This window comes from Salmo salar, chromosome 11 (genome assembly GCF_965601325.2).
Source record: "Salmo salar chromosome 11, fSalSal1, whole genome shotgun sequence".
In the NCBI taxonomy this organism is placed as follows: domain Eukaryota; kingdom Metazoa; phylum Chordata; class Actinopteri; order Salmoniformes; family Salmonidae; genus Salmo; species Salmo salar.
The window spans coordinates 32,068,475-32,091,970 of NC_138301.1; the positions used below are offsets into that span (position 1 = coordinate 32,068,475).

At 42.6% G+C, this 23,496-nt stretch overlaps 1 protein-coding gene across 1 annotated transcript; it reads right to left on the bottom strand.

The window, feature by feature from the left end:
* Window positions 1-1,152: 1,152 nt before the first annotated feature.
* Window positions 1,153-21,297, bottom strand: LOC106562444 (alpha-protein kinase 3). The gene is made up of 15 exons (XM_014127335.3): window positions 20,886-21,297; window positions 20,311-20,597; window positions 17,034-17,155; window positions 16,755-16,872; window positions 14,368-16,600; window positions 6,787-9,073; window positions 6,147-6,294; window positions 5,788-5,915; window positions 4,759-4,794; window positions 4,247-4,524; window positions 3,976-4,064; window positions 3,639-3,856; window positions 3,490-3,538; window positions 3,123-3,311; window positions 1,153-2,246 (listed from the first exon to the last, which is right to left on the bottom strand). Exons 2-15 carry the CDS (start codon window positions 20,445-20,447, stop codon window positions 2,123-2,125), a joined length of 6,156 nt encoding a protein of 2,051 aa, XP_013982810.3. The 5' UTR covers window positions 20,448-20,597; window positions 20,886-21,297; the 3' UTR covers window positions 1,153-2,122.
* Window positions 21,298-23,496: the final 2,199 nt, after the last annotated feature.

Sequence of the window (23,496 nt, forward strand, 5' to 3'; positions counted from 1 at the left end):
TAGACTGGATACGTAGTCCGTCCTTTCCTAGCCCACGTTTACAGCTGCTGTTGCTAACTCAACGGCTAGGAGGTCTCACTTCTTTAGTGAATAAGAGTTCAAAGTTCATACCATTCACAACCAAAGCTCACGCTGAGGTTGGCATAGTTCTGTAGTTGACATGTTAGTCCTTTTTAACGTATGGACCATCGTCCTATCGTCCTCGGGAACAGGAGGTTACATTTTTGTCATGGGCTTATATAGTGGAGGGAGAGAAGGGTGTGTTTCATAGTTTATAACCCATGTCTCTTCACAGGGGCGGGCCACTGATTGAGCAGGGCTCTAACCTTATGAAAACCCAATTCTCTCATTTGGAAGCTAAAATTACATTTAATCTTTTCACAAATAGTTTCATATTCAAACATTTAAATTGCACAACAATTCCATGTGAATCTGATAACTAGAATGTGTCGACTTTCCCAGATACAGTTTATGTCATCCTGTCATCAGTCATAATGTCTCAGATGACAACCTGAATTGACATCATTAAGTACCAACGCATATTTTCAACTGGTTCTATTACCAAAATATGGTTCCTTTCCCCCCACTTGTTTGATGTTCCCAGACTCTCTATATTTAACAAAGGCTATTCAAGAGTCCTTCAGTAGAGTCAGAGAGAGAGGGAAGGGAGAAAGGTATTTATGGGGGGTCATAAACCTTATCCACAGGCCAACGTCATGACAGAGCTAAGTGAGAAGAAGAAGCAGAAGGTAAGTCATGGGCCTATACTGTCATTGTAATGAGGATCTATTAAGATACCTAAATATGAGCTCTTGTATAGCATGACATTACTTAAGTTATAGATAGGCTATGGATATATTGAATTAACCTTTAATAATGTGGTTGGGATCTGTTATAACACATTCATGAAATGCTTATAGATTATGGATATGTAGTCAAGGTAAATCATTACCCAAGTGGTACATTTCCTGCATTATTTATGACTGAGATACATTACATGTCAAATGGTTTCCAGGATAGCACTCAAAAATTCCTTCAGAAAAACACACTATTGACACCTGGTCAATAGGAGGCTTCATTTCAATATATTTCATTTTAATTTACAGCCATTGCATCCAGTGAGCATTTTCTATGAATGTCATACACTGCACATTTACAGTATAAAAAGCACCACATATTTATTCACAGTGTCATGGAATACAATATATGGTACATTCTTAGGGCATAGTTTTCTTAACAGAATTATTATCCTAAGCACTGTGCAACATTGAAGATAACCTTTAACTCCTCAACAATCCCTTTAAATTTATTTTCCCTAGATGTTCATGTTGTTGGGACCTGAATCGAGCTGGCATGCTAACCTTGTGAATTACTACTCCGAATTATTACTAATATGCAATAGGAATCCAGGTAGCCTACCCTGTATAATGTGAAAGCTTTAGCCTAAAATTTTATGTGATCTACTTAATAAATTAAGAATGTATTCATTAGTGAAATTAATGTGTAATTTAATAATTTGAAGGACATACTAGTGCAGTCATTCATTTCATTATCTCCGATTCTGGCAACAGAGGCGACATGCCCATTAAAACCGAGGTGGCATTTCATTGTTTATTTTAACACAGAATTCATTAAAAGATGTGGATGAAGCCTCTGTCATTTCTGGAAACATTCAAGTTCTTCCTTCACCTGGCCTTCTCTTTCTCCTTATGATCTCATCTTTCTTTTGGGACCCAGGGCTCTGTGTGTGTGTGTGTGTGTGTGTGTGTGTGTGTGTGTGTGTGTGTGTCTGTCTGTCTGTCTGTCTGTCTGTCTGTCTGTCTGTCTGTCTGTCTGTCTGTCTGTCTGTCTGTCTGTCTGTCTGTCTGTCTGTCTGTCTGTCTGTCTGTCTGTCTGTCTGTCTGTCTGTCTGTCTGTCTGTCTGTCTGTCTCTGTTTCTGTCTGTCTGTCAGTCACAGCTTGGAGGAGGGGTCACCAGCCTTTCATCCCAGACCGGCTCCCAGCTCCCCGAAAGCTCTGTAGGTGGGAGGACAAGTCTGGCAGTAATTCCATATCTGGTTCAGCATTTATTCTCTTTATTGAGAAAAGCAGTTGCTTGCTTTCTACGGCCGATGAAGCCATTCTAACTTCGGACAACATTGGGGACATCAACGGCCTTGTGCTTGGCGGTGGCTTTGCTGTCCTCTGGCTGTGCTGGCTTTCTGATCAGCCGGGGGCTTCCTGTGGCCTTCCTGGAGGGCTGGGGACTGAATAGAATAGGTACTTTATTAATCAATTTGGCTAGCACAGAAATTCGACTTCTACCTTTTTAATAACACCCCTAGACACACACGTTGAGAGGTTACAGAGTCCGCCACAGCGCAGCACCCTTGGATGGAGAGGATTTGGGGGTTAAAGGAAAACTCCATCCTAAAACTATCTTTTGGTAGTTGTTTCATTAGTCCGTTATTGATATAGTCCCAACATGTTTTGCATGTCAGCAATCAAGTTTTCAAGATATGTAACTTTCAAAATACAGAAATATTGCCTGAATGATGCATTTTGCATCCTCTGATGCTGCGTTTGCATCATATGATGCAAAATGCATTATTCGGGTGTCACGTCCTGACCAGAAAAGGGGTTATTTGTTATTATTGTTTGGTCAGGACGTGGCAGGGGGTATTTGTTTTATATGGTTTGGGGTGTGTGTTTATGTAGAAGGGTGTTTGATTTATGTATTCCGGGGTTTTGGTCTATGTTCTATGTTTGTATATTTCTACGTCTGTTCAATTCTATGTTTAGGTATTTGGGATTGGGGCCTTCAATTGGAGGCAGCTGTTTATCGTTGCCTCTGATTGAAGGTCCTATAATTAGGAGTATGTTTGTTTTGGGAATTGTGGGATTTATTTATTTTTTTCTTTTGCATAGCTGTGTGTTGCCTGCAAGACTGTTCGGCGACCGTTACATCGGGCCAGATTTCTGTATTTTGAATGTTACACATGTTGAAAACTTGATTGCTGACATGCAAAACATTTTGGGACAATATCAACAAAAGACTAATGAAACAAATACCAAACAATAGTTTTTGGGTGGAGTTGTCCTTTAAGTGCCTTGCTGAAGGGCACAATGGCAGTGGTTCATACCTGGAGGAGCCGCCCATCTTGCTGTGGAGCAGGGGGCTCCTGGAGCCCTTGGGTTTGGCTGGGGTCTGCAGGGAGTCCTGTGTCTTCAGGGACCTCAGGCTGAGGAGGCCGCAGTAGGAGTTACACTGGTGCTGAGAGACAAACTGCTCAAACACATTGGGGTTCTCTGTGATCGTGAGACTTTGGTACCTGGAATAATAACAATAGATTCAATGTTGCAGATGAGTAAAGGAACAGTTTGTTGTCAGAGCTTCGTGCCAGAGTTTGTTATTGCAGTATTGTAATTGTAAATGGTCTATGTAGTCATGAATATCTCTAGAACACAATGTTCAGAAAATAGAACAGAATAAATTATAGGCCTACCAACCCTTTCGATTTGATGGAAATTCCAACATTTGTGATCTTGAAGTCAACACCTGCAGCACAATCACAATTACAGTTAATTTCACCTGTTCTGTTATTCAGCCAAAGCATTGTCCTGGTAGAGTTAGTCATCCGAGACTATGGACACTGTACCTTCCATCCGAGTGAGCAGCAGGTTTCCATTGGTCCACTGGAGGATCCAGTGCTGCAGAGCACAACACTTCAGTGCCGCCTCTGAGCCAGTTCTCATGACCAGCCGGCCTGTAGCGTCCATCAGACAGTAACTCAGATAGACCCCCTTCAGGTCAGACTCCACCGTAGCATAGGGAATGCTATTTGCAGGCCGATACATAAGGTGGACTGGGATCACTCTGTGTAACCAAGAACATACACACACTGTGGTATGACAGAAGACTAAACAAAGTAGTGAAATAATGAGAAAACATTGTTTTTATGTGTAAGTTTGTATCATTTTGATGATCTCACTCACTCCAGCGCTTCTCCAAAGGTTCCTATCACCCTACATTCCGCAGCAAAGATCTTGCAGTATTCACGAGCGATGTTCTGAATTCTACATTCCTTTTGGAAAGAAGATTGCATTCATGATCAGACAGAAAAACTTTAATTGGGTTAGGGATCAGAGCTTTGACTAAATGTTTTTGTGATTCCTTTCATAACATCAATAATATAATTACATTGGCCCAATTTTCATTGATTCTCTTTAAACATTTACTTTATGTAAAATAAGTAAAACCCTTCACCTGTTGGGTGATTGCCAGGTTCCTCTCGACCAGGTTGCTCTCCTCCTTGGCTCCGTAGTAGGCGATGGGGCTCTTCACCTTGATGTAACATGTGGTCCCAGACTCAAACACTGGCTCCAGCCCATAGATGACCTTCACTCTGCAGGCCTTGTGGGAGCAGCCCTCTCCTATATGGGCCTCCTCCATCATGATACGCCCAAAGAACTTACTTCCCCAGATGCCAGAGTCAGCCAGGCCCTTGGTGAACAGTAGTGGACTCATCTCTATCTCCTCTCCCACTGTAGAGAGGAAAGATAGTAACATCATCAAATATAATGCACTGGAAGTGGTATTATGAGGCTGCATCGTGAGCCACCTGATCCTGCAAGCTTACATGAATGGCTAGTTGAACGGCACTAACCATTCATGTAAGCTTGGGGATCAGGTGCCTCGCAAGGCAAATGATGGGGTGTGACTGCACAGTATTGAACACCAATTAAATCCTAACAAATAATAGACAAATGTAATCTTACCTTCTTGATCCTCACGCAGAAACATGCCAGAGAGTACTGCAAAAAAGACAGAGTAGAAAGAATAAGAGCCTGCGAGATGCTAAGTATTTATATATTCCTGCTACCAGTCACTTTTCAGCCCAGTTTATGTATATCCACCTATCACGCCTACACTGACTTTCTTGCACACTCACACGCCCACACTAACACCCACACACACTCACCACCATGCACACACCCACCCTCCACTTATACGGCTGCCATATTGTTTACTATTATTATTAAACCTGCTACCAGTCACTTTCTCCTGATCCCTGCCTACATGTACATATCAACCTTAACTACTCCAGTATTCCTGCACATTGTAAATGTGGTACTGGCATTGACCCTGTATATGTAAAGCATCTGTGTGTAGCTGGTGAGATGAGTCAGGCGCAGGACAGCAGAAATGAGTAATGAAAGCAATTTTACTCAAATATATCCCAATACACGTCGTAATAAAATACAAGGCCACACATACGGACCGCAAAACTATAAACAATTACTCACAAACAAACATGGGGGAACAGAGGGTTAAATAATTAACAAGTAATTGGGGGATTGAAACCAGGTGTGTAGAAAACAAAGACAAAACAAATGGAAAATGAAAAGTGGATTGGCGATGGCTAGAAGGCCGGTGACGTCGACCACCGAACGCCGCCCGAACAAGGAGAGGGACCGACTTCGGCGGAAGTCGTGACAGTATATAACTTACATTCTTCAATTTATTTTGCTTCCTCTCTTATTTCTTATTTCTTCAGTTTTTTTGTTATACTATTTTGACATTGAATACTGCACTGTTGGGAAGGGCTTGCAAGTTTAGCATTTCACTGTACTTGTGCATGTGACAAATAGAACTTGAAGGATATAGGAGATAAAACACGCCAGAGACTACTCCAAAAAATAGATTCTAGTCGACAGAATGAAAGATAAGAGATATAAAGATATAGGAGATAACATATTGAAACAAGTCAAACTTCAGAGATTGAACTGAGACACTAGTGTACATACTGTCAACACTCAGTAGGAAGTCTGTTGTGTCTGTCCCGTATTCATTAGTGATGGTGCAGCCATAAACTCCACAGTCTCTGCTGGATGTCTGGACAATAGCCAACGCTACCTGAGTCTCATCTCCTGCACTGGGAAACACATAGGAGTCAGGGATGCAGAACAGCACAATAAAGTTTCAGAAAGATCTAACTAAAGAATTTCTCAGCCACATGGTGTCTCTACAACCCCTTTACATTGTTGCCATCAGGAAAACCGTCTTTGATCATGATTATTTTATTGTTGAATCCCTTTTATGAACACTATTTTCCAAATTATGGCTACAGCATTTTACGTCAAGGCAGCCTGCATGGAGGACTCACCTTCTTTTAACCTCAGCGATCTCCACCTCATCCCTGATCCACTTAATTGTGGAGTCACTAAGAACGTTGAAGAACTGGCACCACAGTTTCAGATGTCCTGCCGCATCTGAGAAGGGCTCTCCTCTAATCTTCCTGATGACCTGAGGAGCTGGAGAGAGAGGGGGGGAGATAAAGAGAGGAGGGGAGAGAGAGAGATTAGTGCCAGTAAGAGAGGGACTCCCGACAGACAGGCACAACTAGGTAAAGATAAACACTTTCTTATGTTTCAGCTTCCTAACTTTAAGTAATATGGATACTATTTCAGTTAAGCCTCCATTTAATCCCACCTGGCAAGTAGCTGGCCCCATAGAAACAGAATGAATAGAACAGGCATCCCCAGTCAAATTGCCAGGTTTAGAGGGTGCAAGCCAGTTCTATTAATTCTATATCTATAACTGACGCTCCATCTCGTGACAGTGTCAAAGCAAACAGAGGAAGCACGAAGGCTCTCGACAGCACTCCCTACTGGAGCTTAGCCAAAGAAACTACACTGACTCCAATGGTTCATTTAATTGAATAAGACTAGCTACTCTCTAAAAGTATGCCAACATCAGCCACCCCTTTTTTTACACTAAGCTGATATATCTTGAAAGGAGTTTACCTTTGAATGGGTTATGCTTGTCCTTCTCAGCTGGTTTCTCCTCAGTCTTGGTCGTGTCGGCTGTCTCCAGGGCAGGTTCCTGGCTCTGTTTGAGGGTCTCTGGTGTTGGAGCCAACTTCCTCCTACTGAGCAGTGGGGAGCGTCTCTCTGTTGGAGGGGTGCGCTGGCCATTGGGGGGCTGCAGCAGGGGCGACCTGCGGGACAGACCAGGGGACATGGGAGAGGAGGACTCTGGGGATAGCCTGGAGCTCATCCTGAGGACCTCCTCTCTCTGGGGGTTCTGGGTGTCAGTGGGTGAAGCAACAGCTTCAGGGTCCTCTCCTTTGGGTTTCGGGATTAAGATTTTGCGTCTAGCGCCGGAGGCCAGTTCCTGTGGGGTGGCTGAGGGCATGGGGTACACACTGTCTGATCCCTTCAGCAGGCCAGTACTGCTTTCAGTGACTGAGACAGATGTTGAAGAGTCTGGCTTTGAATATTCCTCAACTTTCACCTCCTTGGATGGAGAGCCATCCAAAGGAATGGTGGGAACAGGTACGGACCCTTGTGTCTCACTACTTGGGGAACCCTTGGTATCAAACTTTCGTACAGTCTGAGGAACATCAGGTTTGCATGCTTCACTAAGACCTAAAATCATACCAGTGTCTGGTGAAGAGTCTCTCCGTTTTTCACTGACAGGTTGCAATGTCGGTGTTGCAATGTTGTTTGTAAATCCTGTATTTTTTGTAGAAAAACTTTGGTTCTCAGTGGCACTAGGAAGTGAACTAGATTCTGTTGAATGCTCCGAAAGGGGAGAAGCACACCTTTTGTCTCTGCCATGTTGACTGCTGAACACTGGAGGCAGTGAGTGTGAAGAATCCATCCCTTTGACTGTATTTTCTAGTGTTTGTTGTTTCTCTGCAGTGAAGGTAACAGATGAGATGGATGTAGGAGGAACTGTAATGTCCAAGTACTTCTGCTCTGGAGTAACAAGAGAAGACTCCTTTTGACCATCCTTATTCGCAGCCAGACTAATATCAGCATTATGATCCAAAAGATGCTCCTGGTCTGTATCCATGACACTTTCAATGTCCGTTACTATACATACAGGAGGATTACTGTTCTCTAAAGTGCCATCCATGTCAACAATAGAGATAGGAGGAATTACAAAAGCTTTAGGTGAGGCTTCAGTCATAGGACTAACTATGGGGGACTCAACTCGTTCTGATTCAGAGGTATTAAATCTATAATGTACATTTGAAGCTGAAATAGAACTGGCAGACTTATCGGTTTCCTTCTTACAAGTGTCTTTCTCAGGTTCCTGCCTGTACTCTGTCTCATCCATCCTCAACTCTGGACTTTGCATTCTCACATCCTGTATGTCAGTTGATGGGGGACATTTAAGTTGTGGGTCTGTGTTTAGACTTTGTATAAGGGGCATTGAAATGGTACCTACTGAAATAAGTGCCACTGAAATGCGTGCATCTGAAATGGGTGGCACTGGACTTACTTCTGTAGGGGCACTTTTCTCCATTTGTGACCTTAGAAGCCCGGCAATAGACATTACTTTGGCTACAGGTGTTGGGTCTTTTGTTTGTTGCTCTGAGATGTTTGTGTTTGGGACACTTGTTGTTGTGCCAACCGTCTGTGATGTATCTGGAATAATAGGCTGAAAGCGGGGTTTTAGCGAAAGATCTTGGCATTCTGCTATCTTCAACACAGGTATACTCTTCTCATCCCATACAGACACTGCTATACTTTCAACGGTTTTCTTTTCAAGTCTTTTAATTTCACCTTCCTGAACTTTGCTAACTTCATAAACAGTTTCCATGTCAGTTCTTCTCTCATTACTGCCTCCCTGTGCATGTAACTCAGCCAAATTATTTCCCCGTACTTTAATGTCAACTTGTATTTTTGTCTCTCCAACGGTTTTTATAGCTATCTCAACTTGGCCTTGCTGGCCTACTGAGGAAACACTACACCCCAAGGTTTTCTCACTAACACCCGGGCTTTCCAGGGGTGACTTTAGTGGCTCTGTAAAAGGTAATGTATGGCTCTCATTTGATCCCCTGGAATGATCCTGTGTGCCCTGCGTCATTTTGTCTGAGGCCGATTGGCTTGGAGGATTGTGCAAAGTAGGAGACCGTTTGTTGGCATTTGCTGTGACTTCTCCGTCCGATGACGATGGAGAACGTTGTCGTGGCGAAGGTGATTGTCCGTCCAGCTTTCTCCGGATGGTTAGTATTACAGGTTCTTGCCCGACAGGTGTTCCATTCCACTCTCTCTCTGTCTGTCTGTGGTTCTGTGTAACCTTGAGGCACAATACAAGCAGAGACAGATATCCATTCTGTAAATACTTTGCTGCAGTCATATCCATGACACATAAACACACATCATTGTTATATACACATCAAAAAGCAGGGTGTAGCTTAAAAGCGTTATCTTATGAACAAGTCACCAAAGAGACTGCTGTAAGTGTTTAATACTACGAAAATAACAACAAAGGCTTGATCTTTTCTCTGACAAACTGAAATACATTCCACATCCACAATGTGCAAAGCTCTGTCGCCTGCAGATGTCTTTACTAGTTTTAAAAAAATGTCAGTATGTAATTATACAGTGAGGGAAAAAAGTATTTGATCCCCTGCTGATTTTGTACGTTTGCCCACTGACAAAGAAATTATCAGTCTATCATTTTAATGGTAGGTTTATTTGAACAGTGAGAGACAGAATAACAACAAAAACATCCAGAAAAACGCATGTCAAAAATGTTAGAAAATGATTTGCATTTTAATGAGGGAAATAAGTATTTGACCCCTCTGCAAAACATGACTTAGTACTTGGTGGCAAAACCCTTGTTGGCAATCACAGAGGGCAGACGTTTCTTGTAGTTGGCCACCAGGTTTGCACACATCTCAGGAGGGATTTTGTCTCGCTCCTCTTTGCAGATCTTCTCCAAGTCATTAAGGTTTCTTGGCTGACGTTTGGCAACTCGAACCTTCAGCTCCCTCCACAGATTTTCTATGGGATTAAGGTCTGGAGACTGGCTAGGCCACTCCAGGACCTTAATGTGCTTCTTCTTGAGCCACTCCTTTGTTGCCTTGGCCGTGTGTTTTGGGTCATTGTCAAGCTGGAATACCCATCTACAACCCATTTTCAATGCCCTGGCTGAGGGAAGGAGGTTCTCACCCAAGATTTGATGGTACATGGCCCCGTTCATCGTCCCTTTGATGCGGTGAAGTTGTCCTGTCTCCTTAGCAGAAAAACACCCCCAAAGCATAATGTTTTCACCTCCATGTTTGACGGTGGAGATGGTGTTCTTGGGGTCATAGGCAGCATTCCTCCTCCTCCAAACATGGCGAGTTGAGTTGATGCCAAAGAGCTCCATTTTGGTCTCATCTGACCACAACACATTCACCCAGTTGTCCTCTGAATCATTCAGATGTTAATTGGCAAATTTCAGACGGGCATGTATATGTGCTTTCTTGAGCAGGGGGACCTTGCGGGCGCTGCAGGATTTCAGTCCTTCACGGCGTAGTGTGTTACCAATTGTTTTCTTGGTGACTATGGTCCCAGCTGCCTTGAGATCATTGACAAGATCCTCCAGTGTAGTTCTAGGCTGATTCCTCACCGTTCTCGTGATCATTGCAACTCCACGAGGTGAGATCTTGCATTCGAGCCCAAGGCCGAGGGAGACTGACAGTTCTTTTGTGTTTCTTCCATTTGCGAATAATCGCACCAACTGTTGTCACCTTCTCACCAAGCTGCTTGGTGATGGTCTTGTAGCCCATTCCAGCCTTGTGTAGGTCTACAATCTTGTCCCTGACATCCTTGGAGACCTCTTTGGTCTTGGCCATTGTGGAGAGTTTGGAATCTGATTGATTGATTGCTTCTGTGGACAGGTGTCTTTTATACAGGTAACAAGCTGAGATTAGAGGCACTCCCTTTAAGAGTGTGCTCCTAATCTCAGCTCGTTACCTGTATAAAAGACACCTGCGAGCCAGAAATCTTTCTGATTGAGAGGGGGTCAAATACTTATTTCCCTCATTAAAATGCAAATCAATTTATAACATTTTTGACATGCGTTTTTCTGGATTATTTGTTGTTATTGTGTAAGTATTCATACAGAGGCCCATTATCAGCAACCATCATTCCTGTGTTCCAATGGCACGTTGTGTTAGCTAATCCAAGTTTATCATTTTAAAAGGCTAATTGATCATTAGAAAACCCTTTTGCAATTATGTTAGCACAGCTGAAAACTGTTGTTCTGATTAAAGAAGCAATAAAACTGGCTTTTAGACTAGTTGAGTATCTGGAGCATCGTCATTTGTGGGTTCGATTACAGGTTCAAAATGGCCAGAAACAAAGAACTTTCTTCTGAAACTCGTCAGTCTATTCTTGTTCTGAGAAATTAAGTCTATTCCATGCGAGAAATTGCCAAGAAACTGAAGATCTCGTACAACGCTGTGTACTACTCCATTCACAGAACAGTGCAAACTGTCTCTAACCAGAATAGAAAGAGGAGTGGGGGGCCCCGGTGCACAACTGAGCAAGAGGATAAGTACATTAGAGTGTCTAGTTTGAGAAACAGACACCTCACAAGTCCTCAACTGGCAACTTCATTAAATAGTACCCGCAAAACACCAGTCTCAATGTCAACAGTGAAGAGGCGACTCCGGGATGCTGGCCTTCTAGGCAGAGTTCCTCTGTCCAGTGTCTGTGTTCTTTTGCCCATCTTAATCTTTTCTTTTTATTGGCCAGTCTGAGATATAAGTTTTTCTTTGCAACTTTGCCTAGAAGACCAGCATCCCGGAGTGACCCCAAACTTTTGAACGGTAGTGTATATATATGGACACCCCTTCAAATGAGTGGATTTGACTATTTTAGCCACACTCGTTGCTGACAGGTGTATAAAATTGAGCACACCGCCATGCAATCTCCCTAGACAAACATTGGCAGTAGAATGACCTTACTGAAGCATGTAGCGTGTAAAAAATGTCTGTCCTCGGTTGTAACACTCACTACCGAGTTCCAAACTCTCTCTGGAAGCAACGTCAGCACAATAACTGTTCGTCTGGAACTTTCTGAAATGGGTTTCCATGGCCGAGCAGCTGCACACAAGCCTAAGATCCCCATGCGCAATGCCAAGTGTCGGCTGGAGTGGTGTAAAGCTCGCTGCCATTGGACACTGGATCAGTGGAAACGCGTTCTCTGAAATGATGAATCATGCTTCACCATCTGGCAGTCCAACGACAAATCTAGGTTTGGCGGATGCCAGGAGAACGCTACCTGTCTGAGTGCTTAGTGCCAACTGTAAAGTTTGGTGGAGGAGGAATAATGGTCTAGGGCTAATTTTCATGGTTCGGGCTAGGCCCCTTATTTTCAGTGAATGGAAATCTTAATGCTACAGCATAGATTGACATTCTAGATTCTGTGCTTCCAACTTTGTGGCAACAGTTTGGGGAAGGCCCTTTCCTGTTTCAGCATGACAATACCCTGTGCACAAAGAGAGGTCCATACAGAAATGGTTTGTAGAGATCGGTGTGGAAGAACTTGACTGGCCTGCACAGAGCCCTGACCTCAACTCCATCGAACACCTTTGGGATGAATTGGAACGCCGACAGCGAGCCAGCCCTAATCACCCAAGACAGGTGCCTGATCACACTAATGCTCTTGTAGATTAATGGACGCAAGTCCCCGCAGCAATATTCCAACATCTAGGGGAAAGCCTTCCCAGAAGAGTGGAGGCTGTTATAGCAGCAAAGGGTGGACCAACTCCATATTAATGCCCATGATTTTGGAATGAGATGTTCGACAAGTAGGTGTCCACATACTTTTGGTCATGTAATGTATCTAACAAATTAATCTTGTTTCAATTTTGAGCTCTCGTGTTAAGTACTGAGTGCTCAGACATATTTACTAACTGGAACTTGGTCAATGGATGAAGCAATCCTGTTTCCCAGTTATAACTCTGTTACTATCTCACAAACTGTTCTTGACTTGACAGCTATGGCTTGTAGTCAAATCACTATAATTCACACAGGTTCAACCCCTCAGATAGAAAGATTTGAATACTGTCTAATAGTGCTACTGGTGGTGTAGCGTTGTTAAGCTGCACTCCTTTGATTATGATATGATTATTACTTCACTTAATAGGTCCTTTGATGAGCCACAGAGATGAACAATATCCTCACAAACACAGTGCAGTCCCACAGTACAGGACGAGGTAGTCTAATGTTTCGACCAGGTGCAGAGTGCATGTGGATCTGTTGTGAGATTGACTCCTGGTCTGAGCTCATGTTCCTTTAGTCTTAGATAAACATAACAGTAAGAGATATGTAACTCATTTGAAATAAGCACCAGATCTAATTGGTCAGCTGAAATTAGCACCAGAGGGATTGGCTCCGGTGTGACTTATGTGTCACTCCATCAGTGAATGAGATAAGTCCAGAGTTACTGAAAGGACCATTCACATTGCATCTATTTTGATTTCAATATCACAGAACTAAAATATGGTGTTGTGTGAAATAATAGTGCATTCCCTTTGAGGAATCAAATGACTAATTATATTGAAATGGGGAGTACATGAACATTTACAATGACAAGTACAGAAGGAAGAGTATGCTCTTAGGTTCACATTGTACAAAAATCTATTGTAGGCCTACTTTGGTTTCATTGAAACAAGAAAGTGCTTTATAACCTGTCTCTCTCTCTCTCTCTCTCTCACAGTGTTCACAGTGGAGTGTATGACAGTGGACTAAGCACAGACAGACATGGAACATGGAATATTTTTAGGTTTAGTGAGGAGACAATGTAATGTGGATCATTCAAAGGGGTGCTTTGATGGAACAGAGTGGACAGAAGTCTGTTTCAGCACTATTTTCACAGTACTTTGTTTCCATACCTTCCTTTTCTTGGGTTCAGTAGAGGATGCAGTGTTTCAAAAAGCCCAAATAGTATGAAATCATAAATGTCTTCTTTGGAGAGAAAAAATAATCAATGCCTAAAATGATTTACAACTTTTTGGATGAGAGACAAAAAACGACATCATCTTCCTCTCTGTTTGCATGGCTGCGACCAACAGCGTAACTAAAAGACAAGGATAACAGTGCAGCTCAACTCTCAAGGATAGCAAAAATATTACCCATCATGCTCTCTGCCTCTATGTCTGGACCAATCCAAAACCTTTTAAGGCATCATTGCTGTACCATCTGTTCCATTGTGCTTTTCACTCTCATGCCAAGTGTTTTCCACCACCAAGACCATTCACAGTTGCCTTAAAGCCCCACACTGTCAAACAAGCTAAGATTGTTGACCTCTCAAAATCCTTATTGCACAAATCATACGCACAACAGAAGCCTTGAGGTACTCTGTGATTTCTATATTCATGTTTTCAGCCATTCGATATGTAGCAGTGGTAATATACCTGCTGTCCGTGCCATCACATGCATCATTACACATACGTCTCGTCACACAGAGAGGGGCATACTTGTAAAGTCTAATAATAGCCCTGTGGGTGCTAGTGTTACTGATCTGATCTGGCTGGTGTGTTTTGGAAACGTTAGGCGCTCCATGAGCTCATAGGGACAGGGCAGAGACACTCACCTCCCCGTCCAGCTGCGCAGGCAGCCGAGACAAAAACACATTCTTTAGGCACGTGCTTGTTTCCTCCACAGACATCTGATCTCCTGACTGTTCACACAGACGCTGAGGCAAGGCAGAGACAGCCTCGCTGCTCTTACAGGGTGATGTTAGTACTGACTCCACTGATTCCCCAGCAACTTCAACTGCAGTTCCAGTTCCATGGATGGAATAAGTATCTGAGTTTAGCACCTCAAGCACTGATGCTGAATCCTTCCCCGGGAATTCAGTTTGACCTGTTAGGGGAGTAGTGGTGCAGTTTAGGTGTTCCAGGACAGAAGGCTTATCGTCTACCTCCATGTCTGTTACGTTGCTTTGATGGGTTTTAATGTCCTCTGGTGTGTTGCTCAACACCTGTGGAGTTGTTACTGAAGGACTTGCTTGTGGTTGTGGTGTGACAGAGGAACTTGGTTGTGGTTGTAGATTCGGGGAAGGACTTGGTTGACGTGGTTGTGGTTGTAATTTCATTGAAGGACTTGGTTGACGTGGTTGTGGTTGTAGTTTCGCAGAAGGACTCTGTTGTGGTTTCGCATAAGGACTTGCTTGGAGTTTCTCTGAAGGACCTGGTTGACGTATTTGTGGTTGTGGTTGTAGTTGTAGTTTCGCAGAAGGAGGATCTGTTTGTGGGTGTGGTGTTACTGAAGGACCTGGTTGTATTTTTACTGAAGGACTTGATTGACGTGGTTGTCGTTGGAATTTCGTAGAAGGAGGATTTGGTTGTGGCTGTGGTTTTGCTGAAGGGCTTGGTTGTGGTTGTGACGTCACAGAAGGAGGACTTGGTTGACGTGGTTGTGATTTCGCTGAAGGAGGACTTGGTTGACGTGGTTGTGGTTGTGATTTCGCTGAAGGAGGACTTGGTTGACGTGGTTGTGATTTCGCTGAAGGAGGACCTGGTTGTGGTTGTGATTTCGCTGAAGGAGGACTTGGTTGACGTGGTTGTGATTTCGCTGAAGGAGGACTTGGTTGACGTGGTTGTGGTTGTGATTTCGCTGAAGGAGGACTTGGTTGATGTGGTTGTGATTTCGCTGAAGGAGGACCTGGTTGTGGTTGTGATTTCGCTGAAGGAGGACTTGGTTGATGTGGTTGTGATTTCGCTGAAGGAGGACCTGGTTGTGGTTGTGATTTTGCTGAAGGAGGACTTGGTTGTGGTTGTATTTTAGCTGAAGGACTTGGCTGTGGTTTTAGTTTAGCTGAAGGACTTGGTTGTGATGAGGTGACAGGAGGAACTGTACTCTGACTCCCCATAATATTGTTATTTCCAACATTTTGGGTCACCTGAGCCACTGCAGCATTCTGACTCTTATTCCCTGAGATGGTTTCCCCTGTAGAGAGGAGCCCAGTAGAAGGAGTTTGTACAGGTACTTTCTCCTTCACTTGGACCTTCACTTCTTCCATTACTGACACAGTGTTGTTCAGTGGGGCTCTGTCAGACTGATTCATGTATTTTACACTCTCTGTCTGTGAGGCTGAAGTTTCAACAGCACTCTCCACTTCCAGGGCCTCTTCTGATGACCCCAGTGAGGGTGAGGACTCAACCAGACAGGGTGTCACACTGACCTCTCCTTCTTCACTCATCCCTCTCTCCTCAGGCTTCTTCCCTGCTTGGCTATCAGCCGTCATCCCACTATCCTCTCCATTGGAGATCTTTATCTTCTTCTTGGTAAGTGATGCTTTTGGTGTGTGTGGAGCAAAAGACTTCTGCACTGAATCGTAAACATTCGTCCGGCCTTTGTTGCTGCTATTTTCTGTAATGGCTGCCTGTCCATTGACATTGGAAGACACAGCCCTGTTAGATTCCCGTTTTTCTTCTCCCACCACAGGTGTGTCATGTAGCCTGGCCTCTGCCTCCCCAGCATGAGCCTGAGTGCTCTCCTCAACCACTTCATCCTCCATAAAGCTGGGGGCACTGAGGCTGGGGTCCATGGAGGACCGTCGCTTCCTCTGGGACCGGTCTGGACTGATGGTCCTCAGTGTCTCCTGCCGACTACCAGGAGACCCGTGGTTCTCCTTGTGCCACGGCTTGGGCTCCTCCAGCTCTCTGCGTTTGTTTTCGGCCTTCAGTTTGATTTTGGCGAAGTACTGCTGGTGGATCTTGTATTCACTCATTGTCCCCACCTCAAGGACTCCAGAGCAGGACACAATGCCTTTGTTGTTCCTGGCTGATGCCTGGTAGATGGCTGCATCCTCCATAGTGCAACTGTAAAGAAAATAAATTATAGATACTTGTATTATACAGTTGCTGCACAATTTTGAAAATAATATTTGTGTGCATCAATATAAACCAAACTGACATCAATATGATAACGTTTAACATCTTCAATACAAATGACAATTATGATCTTGATACATACTTGTAAATGTGCAGTGAATGGTTTTGTCCATTGCGGGAAATGTTGTATTTAGGTAGTCCACAGTATCTGTCCAATTGCAAGTCATCTTTATACCATGTCACTTCTGGAGCGGGGTGACCTGAAGACAAATAGAAACAGAGAAACAGTTATAGAGACTACATTTCGCACTTACTGTACAATGTTCAGATAGATAATAGTGGTTAGCAAGTACAACAACAATGTATGTAAGCTATTACAAACAATGTATTGCGCCCACTCACACACCAGAGGAGAGTTTACCTGACACCTCACAGGTGAACTTGATGCTACAGGTTTCAGATACGGCTCTTGACTTTAATGTCGTCTCAAAGGATGGCTGGGTCTCCTCCGTTAAATGTGTCATAACACAATGTAGTGTGCTCCTGCATAACACACTTAGTTACATTTTCAAATGTAAACAAATGTCTCTCACCTGGGCCAAAGCTATTTTCTAAATATGTAATCTTCTATAAAGGCAATAGAAGAGAGCCAAAATATATGGAATATAAAATGCAATAGTTTGTCAAATATATAAAGACATTTTTATCAACACATTCAACCCTACATACTGTAAGGTAATGTGATTCCATATCCTAGTGATTTGATTTCCATGGATTGTCTTGCTTCCCTTAAGAATTGCAGAGGTCAAAATGGGTGTTATGTAGTTTGTGATGCAATATCTGGTGCAATCCAATATCACTATAATCAAATATCAGCCAACATATTTCACCAAGCACACATTGTTCCATCTTTCACCCTCAATGTCATGATGGTGAGGCAACATAAGCCAGGCTAAAGAAAAGCTAAAAGATAGCAAGTGCAGGTGTTAGTTGAAATGAATTTCATGAAACAAATACATGACAGTACCTTGATGGCCTGTATTGAGAATAGCTGTGACTGGAGTAGCTATGCAGAGAGGAAGCAAATTGAAGCAGCTTATCAGGCACAATGTATAGGCGTTCTGGCATGAATGAAGATGGACTAAGAAGTGTTCTCACATAAACTATCACCAATTGTCATGCTTTTAATTGGTTATCAAATGCCCTTAATTGGTTATTACATTTAATTGGTTTTCAAATTGGTTATCAAATTCCCATCTTTTAGTCCATATGAAATTAATTTTACAGTAATGAGACATACAGTTGAAGTTGGAAGTTTACATACACTTAGATTGGAGTCATTAAAACTCGTTTTTCAACCACTCCACAAATTTCTTGTTAACAAATTATAGTTTTGGCAAGTTAATTAGGACATCTACTTTGTGCATGACAAGTAATTTTTCCAACAATTGTTTATAGACAGATTATTTAATTTATAATTCACTATATCACAATTCCAGTGGGTCAGAAGTTTATACACACTAAGTTGATAGGCTAATTAACATAATTTGAGTCAATTGAGGTGTACCTGTGGATGTATTTCAAGGACTACCTTCAAACTCAGTGACTCTTTCCTTGACATCATGGGAAAATCAAAAGAAATCAGTCAAGACCTCAGAAAACAAATTGTTGACCTCCACAAGTCTGGTTCATCCTTGGGAACAATTTCCAAGCGCCTAAAGGTAGCAAGTTCATCTGTACAAACAATAGTATAAAAGTATAAACACCATGGGACCACGCAGCTGTCATACCGCTCAGGAAGGAGACGCGTTCTGTTTCCTAGAGATGAACGTACTTTGGTGCGAAAAGTGCAAATCAATCCCAGAACAACAGCAAAGGACCTTGTGAAGATGCTGGAGGAAACAGTTACAAAAGTATCTATATCCACAGTAAAACGAGTCCTATATCGACATAACCTGAAAGGCTGCTCAGCAAGGAAGAAGCGGCTGCTCCAAAACCGCCATAAAAAAGACTACGGTTTGCAACTGCACATGGGGACAAAGATCGTACTTTTTGGAGAAATGTCCTCTGGTCTGATGAAACAAAAATAGAACTGTTTGGTCATAATGACCATTGTTATGTTTGGAGGAAAAAGGGGGATGCTTGCAAGCCGAAGAACACCATCCCAACCGTGAAGCACGAGGGTGGCAGCATCATGTTGTGGGGGTGCTTTGCTGCAGGAGGGACTGGAGCACTTCACAAAATAGATGGCATCATGAGGACGGGAAATGATGTGGATATATTGAAGCAACATCTCAAGACATCAGTCAGGAAGTTAAAGCATGGTCGCAAATGGGTCTGCCAAATTTGTGACCCACTGCGAATGTGATGAAAAAAATAAAAGCTGAAATAAATCATTCTCTCTACTATTATTATGACATTTCACATTCTTAAAATTAAGTGGTGATCCTAACTGACCTAAGACAGATCATTTTTACTAGGATTAAATGTCAGGAATTGTGAAAAACTGAGTTTATATGTATTTGGCTAAGGTGTATGTAAACTTCTGACTTCAACTGTACATGACTCTATATGAATATAGTGCTTTCAATACAGAATGCAGGTATTGAAGGCTCATTACTGAGTGACATTAATGCCAACAAAAACTGCATTTGTATTCAGAAATGTATTTTGAATTGAAAATGATTGAATTCAGATTCCATTTCTGTAGGAACTAATATCACTCCATACACCATAGCGTGCAACATCTTAATTGGTGGATATGTCATGCCTGTAATCATGGCCATAAACAGAGTGTTTAAGTGTAGGTCTAGTCACTCTTTCTGGTGTTGTCATCTATTTCAGTCTCTCAGCCAGATCATTAAGATAGGGAGCTGCTGAGGCCATGGTTTATTTGATATTTTATTTTGACTGACTATTGCCTAGTGTCTACAGTGAAACAAAATCAAACCACTGACAGTGGAAAAACACGAAGTGACGTCAGCAAGTACTACATGACGATACTATCTGTACCATTAATATTTTCAGAATTATAATTAAGAATACATGTTTTCACTTGACTTGATAGTTTTGCAGCACGCACTTGGCCAGAAGTAGACATACCCAGTAATAGCAAGATTGGATTTTCATAAACTTTTCTTCTATTTGTAGGATGCATTTTGGAAGACGGTTTGCCTTTACACAGGCTCATGCAGTGAGATGCAGTTTATTTATAAAGAGCTGAGAGCTGACCTTCATGGTCATAGATTTTTATAAGCCGGTAGTGAGTGTTGCCTATCAGCTGGCCATTCAAACAGTCCTAAATGCAGTAAACGACACCATGGAAACCAACAATGACTTTGATATGTGGTTGAATCATCCAGTTACCTTAAGATGAATGCACTATAAGTGGATGAGTGTGTCTGCTAAATGACTCAAATGTAAATGTTATGTAAATATAACTAACACAACTATCTATAACTAACTAACACACTGAGAAATAATTTCAATCCAAGCCATCCAATCATTTTAATTTAAAAGGGCATTATAAATTCAATGATTATTGTTTTATTATTAAGACTTCATAATGCAATGATGCTGAATCAATGGTTAAACTTCACTTCGAAAGGAGAGGGATGTGGTAATAAACATATTCTAACTTTCTTGTTGCTTGTTGAGGTACAGTAATATTTCCTGTGTTGAGCTGAGGGGTTGTGTACCTGTTTTCAGGCCTGACATCAGAGAGATAGCTGCGGCTGCAGGCTCTGCTACTCCCTATGACATCATCTCCATTGTGGGAGCTGGACCTCCCGTCCCCCACAGAGTAGGAGCGTGTCATCAGCCTCCTGGAACTCATTCTCCAACAGATAGAGTTTCTCTTTCAAACTTAAATTCCCAGGCGAAACTTCCTCAGAGAAGGCAGCAGATGATGATGTACACCCACCAAACAAATGAGGTTTTCCTCTGTGGCTGTAATCTGTTATGGTCTAAATCTGGGCGATAGCAGCTGAAAGAGAGATAAAGATGACACTAAGTTATTTTTAATAACAAGATACAAAATCAAGATGATGCCCTTTTTTGGTAAATATTTATGAGCTTGAAAACATGTTTTAAAAAAAGCAAACACTTCTATTGTCTTCATCAATTGTAGTGTAATGCCTTATACAATAGAGACTGATATCAGACACAGAGATGTTTGTTCAAAGTAATGTTGTTATGTTCAGTTGGTAACACATCCATTATATCATCATTCATCGACAAGCTATCTTCCATCAGATCTCTGAGGTAAACTCACCATTCATAGCTTTCCTTTTGTCTCTTTGTATAAGGACCCACCACTCTCTCCGGCTCAAGGCACTGTGCAATTTCCAATCAAACATGAGCATGCGTACCCTGCCAAACCTATTTATAGCAGGCCTACAAATAGGCACAAGAGCACATCACATTTCCCAAAACTAGCCTTCGAACCATTTTAAGTACAATACCCCACCACCACAAGGAAAACTCCATTTGGGAAAGAATCCGTAGAAAAGAGTTTTGATGATATCCGTTCCAGCATTGTGGAAGAGATAAATCCATATGGAACAATGCTTAGTCAGAAGCCACAAGGCCATCTAAGAGTTGGTTGTCCTCCAAATGTTACGAATTGGGTTACGCAAGTTAGGCCACCACGAGTTTGTGACTTGGTTACCATTGGAAAACGTGCCCTCTAAAACAGCAGAGGGTCTTTCATGTGGCCCAGTGGGTGACTGCGCTTTTTCTTCTCTTAAACAGCGTGCATGCTTAGTGCTTGATACAGCCTGTGGTGCTAAAGTATCATATGACCCTGTCAATCAGAATGATGACACCAGCCTTAAAAGTACATTTAAAAGAGCTGTAAATTCAGGCATCCAGTCCCATCACTCCCACTTTCCAAACATAAAAGTGTTTGGTTACACTGACTGACCTTCCACAGCAACAAGCTTGTTGATCCTTCATATGACATATATACTGGACAAATGTGAGTCTAAATTCAATAGACCGTTTTGCTGTGGTTACCTCTCTGTGATATGTTTATGCTACTGATATAACATGTGAACAAGTGCTGTTCTTAGTGAGTTTTTCACAGAATTGCCGTGCAAGTTGTGAGTTTCATCATCCGTTGGGCTGCTGTTTGGTTAAGCTGTGATGACACTGTTCGACCACCCTGGTCCTTGACTGTGCTCTCATTGTGTTGTGATTGACACTGTTCTGTCAGACCCCCAGAGGAAAAGCAATAGGAATAGAACAGCCTTATATAGTCCCTTCAAGGTCTATGGGTGTGGGTGGTACATTGCCATTTGCTCATCCAACTGATGGAGCACAATGAAAATACACACAATATCATACATTTTGCGCAAAATGTACAAGAAAGAAATCACATTTGGCCATCAGTGTCCCCTCCAAAAATGTGGTGCATGATGCCTCATTTGTGTGGTTCTAGGTCATTAGTGAGTCAATGAATGGACAACAAATTCAAAACAAAATCAGAATAACTAAAGAAGGAAATGACACTTTTCACCTTAACTTGCATTCTCTCCAGCATACCGACAACTCAACATGCATCTCAGTGCACTAGGGATTAGGGAACGTAACTGGCACCATCACTATGAATTCCCACATTTTTTAGTGACTGACACTTAAATCAAGTTCAAAGATACCAATCAAAATTCCTCCCATGTTACTCTGCATAGACAGTCATCAGATTACACATGCATACGTGCCTCCTGCGCTGCTATTTTAAATGACTCTTTTTAAAATGTCCATTGCCGTGTCTCAGTAAGTTCCAGGCCCTGTCTTTTACATAGCAGGTTGATGCAGTGTGTCTCTGCTTATTATCAAACTGAATTATTTCACTCTTTTGCTTGCTCCCACCACCACCACCACCCTGTGATGGCGGACGTACATGAACTGGACTGGACTGGCACACACACACACACACACACACACACACACACAGCAGCTGGCTCACAGCCCTCAGTCAGAAGCCATGGTAGGGACAAAGAGGGAGGCCCTCGGCTAGCCTGTGCCTGGCTGTACATTCTTAGAGGGGTGTGTATGCTGCTATGCTGCTGGGATCAGAGCACAACACAATGTGAAACCACTACATAGACCAATAGACCACGAGGCCGTGTCACATGACCCTGAAACACCTGGCCTATGACGTAATGGAAGGGATTTTCTACAAGATGTGTGGAAAGAGAGATTGACAGATTGTACAAGGGTCTCAGATTATGTAAAATTTGGTTGATATCCTCTTTGACCTCACAGAGGCTGCCTTGGATACATTGTTGGTATGTATAGTGGACGTCTAAAGTAGCTGTGACACCCTGATCTGTTTCACCTGTCTTTGTGATTGTCTCCACCCCCCTCCAGGTGTCACCCATCTTCCCATTATCCACTGTGTATTTATACCGGTGTTCTCTGTTTGTCTGTCGCCAGTTTGTCTTGTTTGTCAAGTCAACCAGTGTTTTTGTGTCTCAGCGCTTGCTTTTTACAGTCTCTCTTTTTTGCACCCTCCTGGTTTTGACCCTTGCCTGTCCTGTCTCTGAGCCTGCCTGACCCTGCCTGCCAACCTGTACCTTTGCCCCACCTCTGGATTATTGACCGCTGCCTACCCTGAGCCTGTCTGCCGTCCGGTACCGTTGCTCCACCTCTGGTTATCTGACCCCTGCCTGCCTTGACCTGTCTGTTGCCTGCCCCTGTTGGATTATTAAACAAGTGTTAATTCAACATTGTCTGCATCTGGGTCTTACCTTCATACCTGATAGTTGCTTTTGTTACACCATATGTTTTGCCCACTGATTATGGAAATAGAAAATCACATTATTGTAATTATATTGAATTTACAGCTGATTTATGATAATTATCCCATTGCATAAATTAGG

Excerpts from the sequence above, each read along its gene's own strand:
- LOC106562444 (XM_014127335.3), bottom strand. The coding sequence starts at position 20,447 with ATGAGTTCCAGGAGGCTGATGACACGCTCCTACTCTGTGGGGGACGGG. Across the intron at positions 16,873-17,033 it reads GTTCACCTGTGAGGTGTCAG|GTCACCCCGCTCCAGAAGTG; the intron begins GTAAACTCTCCT and ends ATTTGTCTTCAG. Across the intron at positions 9,074-14,367 it reads CTGCGCAGCTGGACGGGGAG|GTTACACAGAACCACAGACA; the intron begins GTGAGTGTCTCT and ends TTGTGCCTCAAG.